Source organism: Ochlerotatus camptorhynchus, unplaced genomic scaffold (assembly GCF_037179485.1).
Source record: "Ochlerotatus camptorhynchus isolate MF236.1 unplaced genomic scaffold, CSIRO-AGI_Acam_v1.1 ptg000332l, whole genome shotgun sequence".
In the NCBI taxonomy this organism is placed as follows: domain Eukaryota; kingdom Metazoa; phylum Arthropoda; class Insecta; order Diptera; family Culicidae; genus Ochlerotatus; species Ochlerotatus camptorhynchus.
This window is the reverse complement of record NW_027040820.1, coordinates 491,967-507,417: the sequence shown is the minus strand read 5'-3', so window position 1 is coordinate 507,417 and position 15,451 is coordinate 491,967. Positions and strand designations below refer to the sequence as shown.

At 36.4% G+C, this 15,451-nt stretch overlaps 1 protein-coding gene across 1 annotated transcript; it reads right to left on the bottom strand.

Moving 5' to 3' along the window:
• Window positions 1–123: 123 nt before the first annotated feature.
• LOC135708698 (protein Fer3-like) lies at window positions 124–15,077 on the bottom strand. Its single transcript, XM_065230803.1, has 4 exons — window positions 14,948–15,077; window positions 14,684–14,807; window positions 424–623; window positions 124–357 (listed from the first exon to the last, which is right to left on the bottom strand). The coding sequence occupies exons 1-4, from the start codon at window positions 14,996–14,998 to the stop codon at window positions 133–135; spliced, it is 600 nt and encodes a 199-aa protein (XP_065086875.1). The 5' UTR covers window positions 14,999–15,077; the 3' UTR covers window positions 124–132.
• Window positions 15,078–15,451: the final 374 nt, after the last annotated feature.

The following is a 15,451-nucleotide window of genomic DNA, read 5'->3' as shown; positions in this document are numbered from 1 at the left end:
CGCACATACCTACTTACAAAACCTTTTGCAATTTATACTTATATTAATGGAAGATCTAATATGCATTTGTTTTTGTAACATACATCACACATCAACTACATTATCGTCGTAAGTGGATGAACAGCCAAACCATCAACCAGTATGGGTGGCGTAGGGTGAAATGTATTCCCTCTGATGAAACGGGGGATGAATATGATTGGCGTGGTGCGGGTGAACAAGATTCGGATACAATTCTGGCGAGCGGCCGTCATGCGTAGGTGTCCCATTCAGCAACTCCGACATGAAACCAATGTAGGTAATTGCCAAACGTAGGGTTTCGATGCGCGAAAGGCGCTTCTCGTAGGCAAATGTTGGAACCTTGAATTACAAACAATTTATGAGAATTTACTCCGGTTGTAAAAGTGGTTAACAGTAGAGATATACCTTTCTTCGCAACTTGTCGAATGCTTCGTTCAAGTTGAACATTCTCCGTCGCTCGCGAATGTTGGCAGCCCGTCGTTGTGCCATCGATGCTACCCGACGGCGTGTTTTCTTTGAGGATGAGTGACTGGAAGAAGGCTGGGCACCTCGAGGTGATAGTCGCTGGCTCACGAAACTGCCCACCTGCTGGCGGGGCCAAATGGCTGCAAGTTTAAAGAAAACAGTCTGTCTTTAAGCAGAATGCATGATGCTCATGATTAACAAATTGTAAACATAATTCTGGAGCCCTTTTAGAATAGGTCTTATGTCCATTTGGCGATAGAAAAACTTGATTAACTTGATTCGTTTTCTACCGCGAACTGAGCGGTGGATTTTCAATATCATTATTGCGAAAATACCGCACTGGTCGTGGCAGAAAGTAAATCAAGCTAATCGATTGTTTAATTGACAAAGGACATATTCAAAAGTTAATCGAAAATTGCTCTTATAATTTCAAAATTTAACCTACATCGATTCTGTTATTAAAATCTGCATTAATAAATTTGATGTATTTTATAAACATTTAGAGTATTTCATTTCTTATACTGTCTTACCTGACTAACACCGTTGTATCCGTGGGAACATGAACTCGTCTAATTTTGCATTACAAATGCTATGTTAAATTGATGAAGTATACGTTGTATCCAAGGCCTGCGGACACAACGTATACAGGGTGTCTGCAAATTATCCGTACAGAATTTGACAGCATGCTTCTATACAACCAAACGGATTAAACTAAGCATACCTGTATGGTATAATATCTTGACCTATTGTCTTTATACGCAGTAAGTTTGGTAAAGTTCCCAACAAACAATTGCCTATTGAAGAAACGACTTCTTGACGATTTTATTCAACTGCATGCTTAATAATACCTTGTACTATTTTATATAATAACTTCTGTTCAGGCTTTGTTCACAAAAATCTGGAGAATTTATTCAACCATATTTGGTGTTGAGTAAGGTACACACTTAGAAAAATTAATGTAAATTTAGGTGCCCTGAGACTGTCATATACGAGCGTCAATTTTGACATAAAATTGAGTCATCAAAGACGCGAAATTCAGTTCAATCAAACGTACGTTGGAACTTTTAAGTCTCAGAGTACTTAATTTTACATGACATGTTTGTTTACTTATCAACCTTTATGTCGAAAATGGATTCCGTCACGTGTACGGTTAGATTAGGTATTTCTAAGTATGTATGTCAAGAAGCTTTTATTCGACTTGCAAGAGTTGTAACAGAGCTTATTCGATCAAATTTTTGATTATTCAGCGATTATTAGACATCATTACTTCCTTAAACAACGATGGTATAAAGGCGAATAAAGACGCTTGATTCTCATGTGAAATAATGTTTAATTAAAGACTATTATACTTTTATTGAAAAATTATTCAACTACGGGATAATTAATCCGAAAATAAGAACGGCACAGAGCAGGGCTGTTTCTCATTTAGTGATTGTTGTATCATTATTTCTGTCGAAGCACGCACCAACCACACAGATACTAGAAAATTTATTACATACATACATACACACATGTAGTTAGATGGGATTCGAACCATGACCTTCCGATCACCAGCCGCTTGCCTTGACATCTGATCTATCCTAGAATACATCATATGGGCAGCTAAATAAGCAATACAGACTTGAATCTGAATACCTATCAGCACTCCCAGCCGTAACTCTAACTCTAAATTAATTAGGCGTATACAATAAATAAAAAAGGGTTGAGAGGTTGGGATTGAACTCACGACCCTCTACTTGGAAAGCGGAAACGGTAACCACTATGCTACCAATTTTGTTTTGTTGTTAGTCTGAAACAGTGTTGTGAAATAATGAATGAATACGCCGTTTGTAAAGCATTTACAAAGCATGCAATTAAAACATTGACGCATAGTGGTATAAAAGCTATTATGCTGACTTTATTCACCTATATTCAGCAATATTGTTAAACAATGCAATGGAATCTAATAATGGAGCTAGAAAACAATTATTAGACGTATAATAGAGCATGTTATTAAATCAATTGAAAACAGTCGAATTACAGCGTCAATGTATGTGCAAATTACACTTATTCAGTATGTTATTAGATCAAACTTCTAGTGTTGAATCAGGAAGACAGTCATCGTTTGTATAGCTTTTAATAAGTATATTAATCAAATCAGAGCAAACAGCGGAATAAAGGCGCATCTATCGATCTCAATGAGCTTTTTTAGCGTTAGCGTTAGCGTTAGCGTTAGCGTTAGCGTTAGCGTTAGCGTTAGCGTTAGCGTTAGCGTTGTTATGATATACTTCGTAGATTGGATACTAGCGACACTCACGTCTCTTCTGAAATTCTCAGTTAGACTACTTTCAGGAATAATGCTGAGGAGTAAACATTGGTTCCAATCTAAACAAGAGTAACAGAAGCATGACTGTCGCTATTCCCGGCCACGCCCATCTTTACCATATTTAGGGGTAGGGAAGGAAATGTTGATGTAGTACTTACTTAACGAGAGGCCACCTCACACCCTCATAAGTGCTACGGAGTTGGAGGGTTGGGTAGAGTATTCGGTTAGGATTCACCTCAAGTTGGCGATGCAACCAAAAGTATGTATTGTTTATTTGTTGTTTATTTAATCTCTCGATAGCCGGCTATCGAAAGAACATATTCATTTTGTTTAGTGATCATGAATTTTAAGAGTCATGATGGAGAGCTTGGGATTAAACCCATGATTTTCTGCTCAGTAAACAAAAACGCTCCCTCCAGGGTCATCGAGCATCTCAGAACCATAACGCTTCGCGACAATACAGGACTACATTTTCGCTTGATATGCAAATAGTTTCCGAGGTTAATGTTCAATATCAAATATACAAATGATGGTGGTGATTTATTATGCTTTGGAAGAGCTTGGGGTTAAATCCATGATTTTCTGCTCAGTAAGCAAAATCGATCCCTCGAGGGTCATCGAGCATCTTATAATCCACAGCGCTTTGAATAACTATTATTTACGATAATTACATGAAATAAATAAAATATAAACTACAAACAAAACGTGATTGCTAAAATCTCAAAAAGATATTCTCACAAATATATTTCACGCCACCAGGAATCTCAAAACCATTAGACGTTATAATGATACTCTGCACATGTTAGACACAAGAAGAGGCCAAAAAGCAAGCGTCCGACACACAAAACCCGTCAAATCCACTTGCAGTCACAATCAACGATTCTACGAATCGCGAGCGCTCACGAATCATAAAACCGCTGACTGTGACACTCTGAAAGCGAAATTGACGGCTCTATGCGTCAAACACCCGCCCTCCAATCTCCTCCCGCATCCAACAACACAACTCTACATTACAACATCTAACGAATTCAAAACTCCGAAAATCACTCATCTATAGCAAGTGAGTGGAAGCAACCCTGCATGCAACCATTCTTCATGATACACTTTTTCTGCCTATCTTTCTATTAAGCCAGTGGACATGCGTTAGCTTCGAAACTTCTAACCAAACTGGGTAAATTTTCAGATCACAAAAAAAAAACTTGAAAAAAAACTTTCAAAGGTAATTACAAGTAAAATAAATATTGATTATTTTGCGCAAAAACGAGCAAGTAATATTAAATCTCTTGTATCATATGCTAATGCAAATTGACTGTAACACAAATAATATGCTTAAATAAAATAAAATATTAATAAAATGATATGCAAAATTTACTAGAAGATCATTACTTTATTGGTGAGATGTTTCTAATAAACCCTCCCAATTCCTCTGTATACAGAACAAATCTGATACTATAATCAGAATTGCTCAGTCTGCATGAAGCAGCCGATTGCATCAAGGAAGTTCTATTAACAACCAAGAATTAATCGTTTGAGGTATACTGAAGCATTAAGAAGCTGATATGTGTCACTATAGGAAATCATCATCGTTGCAAATATAAAGAAATTAAACATAACCCTTTGCTTCAGTACCGTCAACCTCCATGTCCATGGGGAGGGCGATCTTAATGAGCTTTTTTCAGCACATAGTTCGACATCCTCTTCTATTCAGCATTGTACACTGTTATAAAGCATTTATTCAATATACATATATGCTTATTTGTGACTCTGAATTGTTTGTTGAGTTGTGATTTCAAATTATTGTAAAATGAAGCCGAATAGTTTGCACGGAGCTGATGTTGAACTTTCATCAAGGAAACAGTGTCAGAGATTGTAAAGACGTTGAATATGGCAAAATCTACTGTGAGTGTCTCAATGAAATGATTCCAAGAGCTTGGAACGCTAGAGGACCGCGTCTGGAGAGGAAAAAAACGCACCGGAAATTCAACAATTTTCATCCGAAAGTTGGCGAAATCACTGGAAATGTCGAAATCTTCCGCTGCTGCCATAGTTCATGCTGACTTGAAGCTTAACTCATACAAACTATGCAAAAACCACTACTTGAATGATACCATGAAAACAAATCGGTTCAGAAAAGTTAAGGTTCTTCTGAACCGGTTATCCGAGGGCCGCCATCAGTCAGTGCTGTTTACCGATGAAAAAAATTAACTATCGAGCAGCATCACACCACCAGAATGACCGGCAGTTGCTTCCTGTTACTTCTAAAAATCAAGAAAGTATTTCAAGGAGTCATCATCTGGCTTCCGTCATGGTTTGGGATGCAATAACTCACACCGGCAATCTTGATCTTCATAAACAAAGAGGTAAAAGTGAACTAAGCAATGTATCAGAAGCTCTTGACTGACTCAGTAGATCCCTAGGCATCACAGCAGTTTGACAAGCACGATTGGATTTTTCAGCAAGACTGAGCGCCGGCTCATGGGGCAAAAAATACTATTAGTCTCTGCGAACCCCTTTTTCCGAGGTTTTTGTCGAAAGAGGAATGGCGTTCCAACTCACCGGATTTGAATCCTATTCGGTGTGGACTATCTTGGAGTCAAGGGCCTGTAAATCCCCGCTTAAATCACTGGAACATTTGAAAGCATCTCTTCTAAAGGTTTGGAAGAAATATCTGAAGAAGAACTTGCGGCCATCGTGGATAGCGTCCCGAAACGTTTGAAGGCGTGTATCTCAGCACGGGGTGGCCATTTGAAATGAACAAATAAGACTGTTTGCTTCTATGAATATTGCTATAATAAACCATGTCTATTCATTTTTAAGTTGTCAATAAAAGATAATTTCAACACCATGCGTGCAACAAGGATTATATTCGGACACCCTGACAAGGTGACTCTGTATACTTGAGTGGTTCAAAATATCCATTTTTCTCCATAATCAAATCAGGTCAAGTTAATCCTCCCAAAATATGAGCTTATTGCAATGCGACCTCATACTGCATACGGGAATTACTATAGGAAAACTGAACTTTTTGTTCTCATCATCTTTCGCTGTAATTATCTACGGAAAATTATGCTATCTGATGAGCTGCAATTTATTTTTTTTTATTTTTTGAAGACTGCATTTGGATTCAACGTCAGGATATTTAGTTATTAAATAATTTGGAAGATGATATTCTTCTGACATGCTCCATCAACTGCTCGACAGACAACATTGGTGTGCTTATCGCGAAGAACAAGGCAAAAAATGCAGGCTACTGTGTTATAAGTGCTGTGAGCAGTTCAAGAGCCACATGTGAAAAGCGCATACAAGCTTTTTGTAAACAAACATTTGTAGGCCCTTTTCTCGCCAACCGAGGGTCGCCCACGCAAACCAGCAATATCATCGGGAAGGGGAAAATTTCCCTTACCCGGTGATGTTAAAGGTTTGCGTTGGTGTCATATGGGTGGCGAGAAAAGGGCATAAGAAGGTTTGTTTACAAAAAGCTTGTATGCCCTTTTCACATGTTGTTCTTGAGTTGATTAATCATATCAGAAAGTTATCCGCTTCGAAATCAATTAACAACTAATTATCTTGAATTTAAATCAATCAGTTGTCTTCAGTAAAGTTGTAGTTAATAAAATTTCACATATGAGCTGATAAAGGTTGAACACGAATAAATCCGGACACATTAAAAACACTGCCAATAAGGCATTTTTTGAGTATTTTTTTTTCTCAAAATTTCACTGAAGCTAAGAGTATATTGAATCACAGTTGGCATTGGTTGTCAGGATCAGTGATGGTATAGTCATTGATATTTTTCCGCTCTCATGCTTGATATTGATTTTACAAGCTCCTTTGATATTGCAAAACTATTAACAACGTGTAAAGTTGAAGCTGAGAGTTGAATCGACGCAAAAATGATTCCGTTGCACCTCGTTTTCTTGGAAAGAGAAAGTAAAATAATGCTGTCTTTTTTCTCTTCACCGATGGCAGACGCAAAGAGACTGCTGCCCGCCGTTATGGAAGTTTCGGTTGTGTTCGGGTATAAAGCAAAAATCATAAATCTCAATATCACCACAGTTTGGTGAGATTAGCAGCTGGTGAATTTTGTTAGCTTGATATTTGCAGCTGCGATATCAGAGCTTGCAATATCAACCGCAGTTGATACAGCGAAAATGGCGTCACAGTGGTGTCCAAGGAGATGAATCCGGCCAATACTCCGGAAGTAAGACCAATTGAGGAATACTGGTCAATTGTGAAGCATATACTGAAGAAAAAGGGTGGAACTGCAATTGACCTGAAGGATTTCAAGCGGAAATGGAATTTGCAATAGATGATGGGCCGTGTACGAATAAAAGTTCGAGCAATGGCCTGTAGTAAGAAAGCTAGACTGAAACAATGATCTTACAATAAGCATAATACCTATCAATGAAAAATAAAATACGTTTCAAAACCCGGTTTTTTTTCATGTATATCCTTTAGGTTTATATAATTTCCCGAGTGACGTGGTCTAATTTTATTGAATATGAATGTATAGTAAGGGTTCTGAATAAAAAATCAGTTTCTCGGGAATCGGGAGATGTAAATTTTGGTAAATTTCTCGGGAAACTCCTCCCGGGATGTGCCGAGTAGGAAATATTAAAGCGAAATATCCTTGTTGGCTCACAAAAAGCAATAAATAACCATTTGTCATCAAATTGGTATCAATTTGACTAATTTGATGGATCTAGGATCTATTTCTTGAAAGGTTTATGTTTCCTGATGAATGTGGGCGTTTTAGTGGAATACCTGTATAAAGAGAGAGAAACATTAGTAATTTCCATTTAATTCCACTACCTGATTTGCTTATCCTTGACAGATACGCGTATTTCGTCTACAATGTGCAGACTTCTCCAGTGTCTATGCTAAAGTCGAGTATTAGTACAAGACACTGAAGAAGTCTGCACATTGTAGACGAAAAACGCATATCTGTAAAGGATAAGCAAATAAGGTAGTGGAATTAAATGGAAATTACTAATCTTTCTCTTTCTCTTTATAAGATTTATGATATTTGATGAGTGCTCAAAATACCACTACGAAACTTGACTTCATCCGGCTTCCATTTTTTGTAGCCAATCGTGTCGAAATCGGTTCTGCCTACCAGCTACTGTAATTTATTTATTTATCGTCAATCAAATGTAGACCAGTTTTAATTACAAAAAACACTTAACATCTATTTTAATGTTTAATTTGTCTCGGAGATGAACCAGCCTACAGCTGAAAATCTCCTAAATAAAGGAAAAAAAATAATTTCTGACTAACCTCGAAAAGAAACGTTTTTTAAGATCATTTTTGTTCATAGTCAAATCAATTTTTTCATAATGTTCATTTTAATAAGACATCATAATATTTAATGGCGCGTTCCTGGCATAGTTTGTTCTTTGGTTGTTAATATAAAACATATTTCTGTTTCTTATGGAATGAGTGGGAGCATAACAATTTAAATATTCTAAAATCTCTGTGGCATTCACTCTTTGTGCTACAACATCGTTTATAAAAGCTATCAGTGCGAACTGCCTTCACTTTTTAAGCGCATTCAAATTAATCAACATAAATTGAGACTCATTATATGGTAAGGGTAAACTCGTCCAGCCTAACTTTCTTAGAGCAAATAATAGAAACTGTTTTTGAACTGATTCAATGCAGTTTTTATGAGTATCTTGATATGGAGCCCACACTTTATTACAGTACTCAAGGAGGGCCTCACATATGATACGTATAATGTTTTGATTGTGAATGGATCATTGAAATGAAAACTAAACCTTTTAATAAACCCTAACATGTTGCTTGCCTTATAGATAATGTTATTATAATGTTCAACGAAGCTTAATTTAGAATCTAGTATAACACCTAAATCTCTAACTTGATTGCACATTTCAACTCTGTTTTGTCTTATTGTTACATGTTCTTGCCTAAAAATTTGCTTTCTAGTAAATGAAATGGAATTACATTTCTTCACATTAAGCTTTAATAAACTTTTTATGCACCAAGTGAAATGTAATGTAATGTTATCAATTTTTCAAAAAAAAGTTGCATGTCGTCTGCATATACTGAGACATTCAAGATATTCAATATGTGTTCTACATCATTAACAAATCGAATAAACAGTAATGGTCCAAGATGGGAACCTTGTGGCACACCAGATGTTCACATTAACTACTGACGATAAATCTTCTTAAAATCTAACTCTTTGTGTCCTACCGGTCAAGTATAACTGAATCCATTTTATAAACTGTTGACTAAAACCTAACTTAGATAATTTGAATAGCAAAAGAAGGATATCAACTCTATCAAACGCCTTACTGAAGTCAGTACCCAAGCAACACGGCTTGTCATAAAGAAGTTGAAAATTCTATTCAATGATTTACGTGAAGAATCAATAATACTTTAAGATACATGATTTAATACATTTATACAACCTAAAAAGCGCAATATGCGATGCTTATAAGACTAAATACTGGTATTATAACATGTTTTGGAAACATCATAATAACCAGCGGAAAAAAATGCATGGGATTCGAACACTGGTCCTTAGCGTGGTAGACTTATTACTACCTAGCTAGACCAACTGGTCACAGTGGTGTTAGGTCCCGAACAGAGGAAAAAAAAACTCCTTATAAGACCACTTGCACCTTTTCAGTTCCATTAATTTATGAGATGTCAATAAGGTGTTTTCAACATTCATTATAACAAACCTCCGAAAACCTCATAAGAAATTGTCAATCACTGCGGACAGAGACAGATCGGCTTGACGGCGCCGTCAATGTCCACGCCAATTTGGAAAGTATGGAATCTCTTCAAGAGCAATCTTGTATATGACAAGTTTTATAGTGGCATTAAACAAATAAGATGCACGTTTAAATAACATTTAAAGTCAAAGCAAAAGAAAACTATTTTGGAAAATGTTGAAATCTAAGAAGTATGAAGAAAATATCTACAAACCTCATATAAAAAGTATGAGGTTTTCTGCATCACTTATAATACATTTATACAACTAGCCGTTCTAATTATTTTTCATAGAGATGTTTTATGTATTACTTGGGATAGTGAAAAGAAAAGAGAAAATGTTACAAAATTCAACTGATTAGTAGTCGTCTTTCAACAAGACTGTTTGCCTGTAATTAAATGCTTAATTTGTGCGAAAACATTTTGATTTATTATCGATTCAAATAGGTTAGCAATGCAGGGCAATAAAGCAACTCCACGCTATTTTTTTTTACGAAAATTGGAATCAAAAACGATTCCTTCCAAATTGACAGAAGAAAACAGGATTGGAAAGAAGAGTTAAACCGTCAAACAATGGCTTTGCTATCTGCTGCGATACTGATTTCAAGATTACTGGTTGCAATCCATCTGGTCCGGCACCCTTTGATGCATCCAATGTATTTCGAGAATGTAAGATTTCGTTGACGGTAACATTATTAACTACAATATCTCTCATTGGCTCAAGAAGGTATGATAAATACTTGTAATCCCGGTCTTAGCTTGTGTAAATATCCTGGAAAAAAAACTCGGTAAATAAGTTATAGGGGAAATGGATGTAATGTCGGCCTAAATGCCCCTAATTTGGGCACATACATAAATTCAGTAATCGACTAAATTTCCAATAACAACCAACAATATCCATTAGTACCGTCGCAATGACGCGTTCATCTAGATACAATTGCTAAATAGCAGATTTTTAGCGATGGGCCCAATCTTAGATCCATAGGCCCAAAATTAGAGCCATTTCCCCTACTTTTTTGCCGAGATTTGCACACACGAGCCCGGTAGAAAAAACTAAGTATGAAGATTTAATGTTGTCTTCAACCTGAGTGTTATACCATTCGTATGCGTTTTTTATTTCACAGTTCAAATGATCGCATATGTTCAAATAAATTGTGAAGTTACTATTATTTTGTTCTCTTTTATAGGCTTTCTATTCTATTTCTATTTTGAGATTATTTATTTGCCTATTACCATGCTGGAGTTTTAGACTACTTTGATTTTTTCCTTAGCTTTTTCGGTACTTTCGTCTATAATATATCGTATACAATTTCATAGAACATATAAGAGCCTGTAGAGCCTGTTCTAAGCTCGAATTTCTAATCAAACTTTGCCAGTCAATAGAATTATTTTTTTTTTTTTTGATAAGCTTATAGTTTGCATGTCTAAAGCCAAAATAGGTTTCCAACAAATCGCCATCCAACATTGTGAGTATGAAATATTTCAATTTTGAGGTGCTGGGGGCAAATTGATCGCTGGGGTAAAATTGATCATTATGGGTTGCGTTTTTAGTTGTCACGTAGAAAATTTTCGGTGATAAAGATCATGAGAAATCTTGATAGTATTGCATCATGAGACTCCAATGAACACTTTAACGACATTCTTATAGCAAAAAAGTAGATTTTACTGCATAAATTTCAACTTTATTTAACTGACGATCAATAGCATTCAAACATACGGTCATAGGTTTGCAACGATTGTTGTCATTTAACTAAGCATCAATGTATCTGAATTATATTAGAAATGGTAGTAAAATATTTTCAATATTGAGAAATCAATGATTTTCGGTGAAACTTACAGTCACTTGCATATAAAGGGTGTTTGGTTTCTTAGTGCAAATATTTAAGGGATGATAGAATATAATATTTGATGAAAACAATTGTTCTATGCATATTAAACGATCAAATCTAAAAAATTACTGAGATATTGAACTTTCTGTTTTGATATATGTTTGCCATAAATTGACTCTAACTCAAAAAATTTAATCCTGATGAATGTGGGCGTCTTAGCATAATGAGAGAGAGAAGGATTAGTAATTTCCATTAAATTTCACTACCTTATTTGTTTATCCTTGACAGATGCGTGTATATCGTCTACAGGGGGAGAAGTAGCTCATCGATTCTTCCGGTTCGCCTCCTAGCATCGTGCTATAAGGTACCAGGCGATAACCAGGGTAGTTGATCGATAGCTCGATGACGTCATTTCGTTGACGTCTGCAATGGGAAATTCTCATAGCAGGCGTTGACGATGGGACGTTGTCGAGTTGTTGAATAGCAACTATCGTGGTAACTCACCGATTACCTGTCGATCTGCCAAATTTGAAAAGACGTCTGCATTGAATTGTCTCATATAATAATATTCCGCCCACTATATCACAAGAAAATGCGAGTAGCTGAGTGGAATGGAGATAAGTTAAGCATTGGGTACAGGACCAAGTCTCCCCTGGGTGGTGCCAAAAGATGAGCGCAATAGAATCATCAAGTTGCCATAAGGCACGGAATGAGACTATTGCATGGCTGGGTAGTCAAAGTCTTCTATTCGTTAGTCATTTCAGGTGGATTAGAACAGGTTTAGGTGGGCGTTGGCCAGATTTGGATTTTTCAGATGTAATCCTGGATGGGACCCTGTCATTGAACGTCGCGTGAAAGTGGAACTTAATGAAGGCCTAAGTACTTTTTCGTAGTTTTTAGTTTTCGGATTTGAAAGATCGTCGGTTACAGTGGCCTGGTTCTCTGTGTAATTACAGCTGATCTGGCAGTAACAGAGTAGCAACCGTGGGCGGTCAATCAAGCTCAAGCTCAAGCTCAAGACAGATGCGCGTATTTTGTCTACAATGTGCAGACTTCTTCAGTGTCTTGTACTATTACTCGACTTATTAGTACAAGACACTGAAGAAGTCTGCACATTGTAGACAAAATACGCGTATCTGTCAAGGATAAGAAAATAAGGTAGTGGATTTTAATTGAAATTACTAATCCTTCTCTCTCTCTCTATTGCCTTCCTTACACAGCTTAAAAATTTCCTATTTAAAAGTGTCCGTTCAATTTCTAGTAAGCTGCATTCAGTTACATTCTAGATATGAACATGTCTAAAATTTGTGTACGCAATAAAATGTATTATTTTGTCTAACCAAAAGATGCCACCTAAAGCGTTCTACAACTCTATTTTGACACAAACTTTCTGTCTCGTTTAGTGTTGTTGTAATTTTGTTCTAAACACATCATGTTGTATCGTTGATGAACTGATTTTGATGATTTGCATGTTTAAAAACCAACAATTTAAGGCTCACTTAAAATACCTGTTACACATTCATTTTTAATTCAATTTTAGCACAACAGGTTTTATTTTGAAGGGGAGTAAAAAATCTAATATTCTCAATTCTATGAACTTAGCAGGAATAAACTGAACTATGAAAAAAAGGTTTATGATATGTGTTTAGTGGAATGAAACACCAATGTTATTTTTGTAAATGCATACATACTGAAAAAGTTCGAAAAGGTCGCATGCTATAAATACTACGGCATATAACTTCTACTTTTTTTCTTTCATAAGTCCCTATTTGCCCCTCATTGCCCCGAGGGGCTAAAACATAATGTTTTTAAACTGTTGGTACCGAAGCAATTCAGTCTAAAAATAGATATTGCTCCCATATCTTCATTTCTTAACCGATTTTGATGAAACAGGTTTCAATCTATCTGGAATTGATTTTTGTGTATTTGTGTCAAGGTTATTGGTGATTTATTTTTATAAAAAAAAATATTAAAAATTTCTTGTATTTATAAACATTAGTATTATTCCCACAAATTTCTTATATATGTTTAATACTCAGCAAGAACTATGCTCAATCAAATCGATAAAATTAAAATCCAGAACTGATGAAATGGGAGTAAAATCTATTTGTTTTGGTAGAAAAGCTTAATTTAATGAAATGACCGATATGGAGAAGCATGGTGATTAGTATATCAAACATAAACAGTTATTATGTTCAAGGTGATGGAAGGAGTTACATGAATTTAGTAGCTAATTAGGATTAGCAAGAATTGTTTGGTGGATTGTTTTTAATGTGGTGTTTTTCATAGACGGTACCTTTTTGGATTTGCTTAAGGTGATTTCGATGGAACTAATTTTATTTCAATTACACACAATGGTATTTTTTATATTGAATAACACGGAGTCATTATCCATGCAGCATAATTATAATCTTCACGTTTTCGATTAGGGACTGTTCACAAACTACGTTAAAATTTGTTTAGAGATGCAAGAAATTTTTACCCTCTCTACTGCTGCATGGATAATCATCAACACACATCTCTAAACAAATAAAGGACCATATATACTCGAAAATCCCTCATTCTACATTCCCCACGATAAAACTAACTTGCCTTAATCCGTTTTATTTTGAAATAAATTCTGCCCGTTTATACTCAATACCCAAGTAAATCATCTCATAAATGGTTAGTATGAGTTTTAATTAAACAAAATGCATGAGCATGAGCATTGATTACCATTCATTTCAGTAGTTGCAACTCAGTAATATAAAGGAGCTTGGGTTCTAACCCACGATCTTCTGCTCAGTAAGCAAAAACGGTCGCTCTAAGGCCACCCCCTTACATCACAACAAGCTACGACCGATGATCGTTCATTATCGGTCACAAGAAGCTATACAATGAAATGAAATCCTCCAAAGTAGTTAACAATGTCTTCTCAATATACTTATTACTTTTCTGAATCGTTCCTCCAATTTCTGTTATTCACAATTTTCTACAATAGTGGCCTGGATGATAGATTAACTCAGTAATGTAATGAGGCTTGGGTTTTAACCCATGATCTTCTACTCATTAAGCAAAAACAATTGCTCTATAGCCACCCTGTCCCTTACATTACCACAATCTACGACCTACTTAACAAAAAGCTATTCAAGTGACAAATTCGTCACAAAAAATTTACAATAGCGGAATGTTCATAACTGTGAGATGAAAACAGGTGTAGGTTAGGACGTAATAACCAAGATAGAGAAGAAGAAATTAGAAAAGACCGATAGTAGATAGAAAAGACGAAACGTAATTTGAATAATGTCCAATCTACCCCGCCCTACTGGGGCTTACTGATCCTTACCTAAATCTGCACACGGAAATCCGGCGGCCATCAGTTCAGGATAATGCACCATCGGCGAGGGATTTTCCTGTCCCCAAATCGGTGTAAACGGCGATACCTCCGGCGGGAAGGGTGGTTCCATATGCTTTGTTGTTAATCCAAAATTTTCAAATAGACAAATGAATTCATGTTTCAATTATTTCACGGTATGTCAACACTCTGATGATTCACTCTAAACTCAAATCATGCACAACGAAAATCAGTAATCTATTCGATTTGACATACACCATTAGCACTCTCCCAATGATGATGCGGATCACTAGGGAATGTGGTCATCACTTGCACTTTTCCACTGACGGATGATGTTGATGCACTCACAATGCCTAGTTGCACTTTCCCAAATAGATCCAATCGATTCGAGCTCCGGCGGAAGACTAAAAGTTCATCCGACATGGCACATCATGATCCACAGGATGCTACCAAACGGGTGTTGTGATATTAAATCTCGTCCCTGTTTGCCACCCTCTACTCTGCTGTGCCCGCAGAACGTAGTTCGTAATATAATTTTAATAATTTTCCATCTGTGTTTCCGCGCCGAACATCCACACAATGTGGCACTAACACAGCTTTAAATGCCAGTCGTGCAAGGACACGGGAAGGATGCGCCAATCGACGTCAGGTTGCTAGGATGTTTCATCCCTTCTGCGATGCTGTGTCTCCGGGCCACCACCCTTTTTTTCGCATCGTAGTCGAACATACCTACTACTTCAAGGATAGCGGGAGCAATAT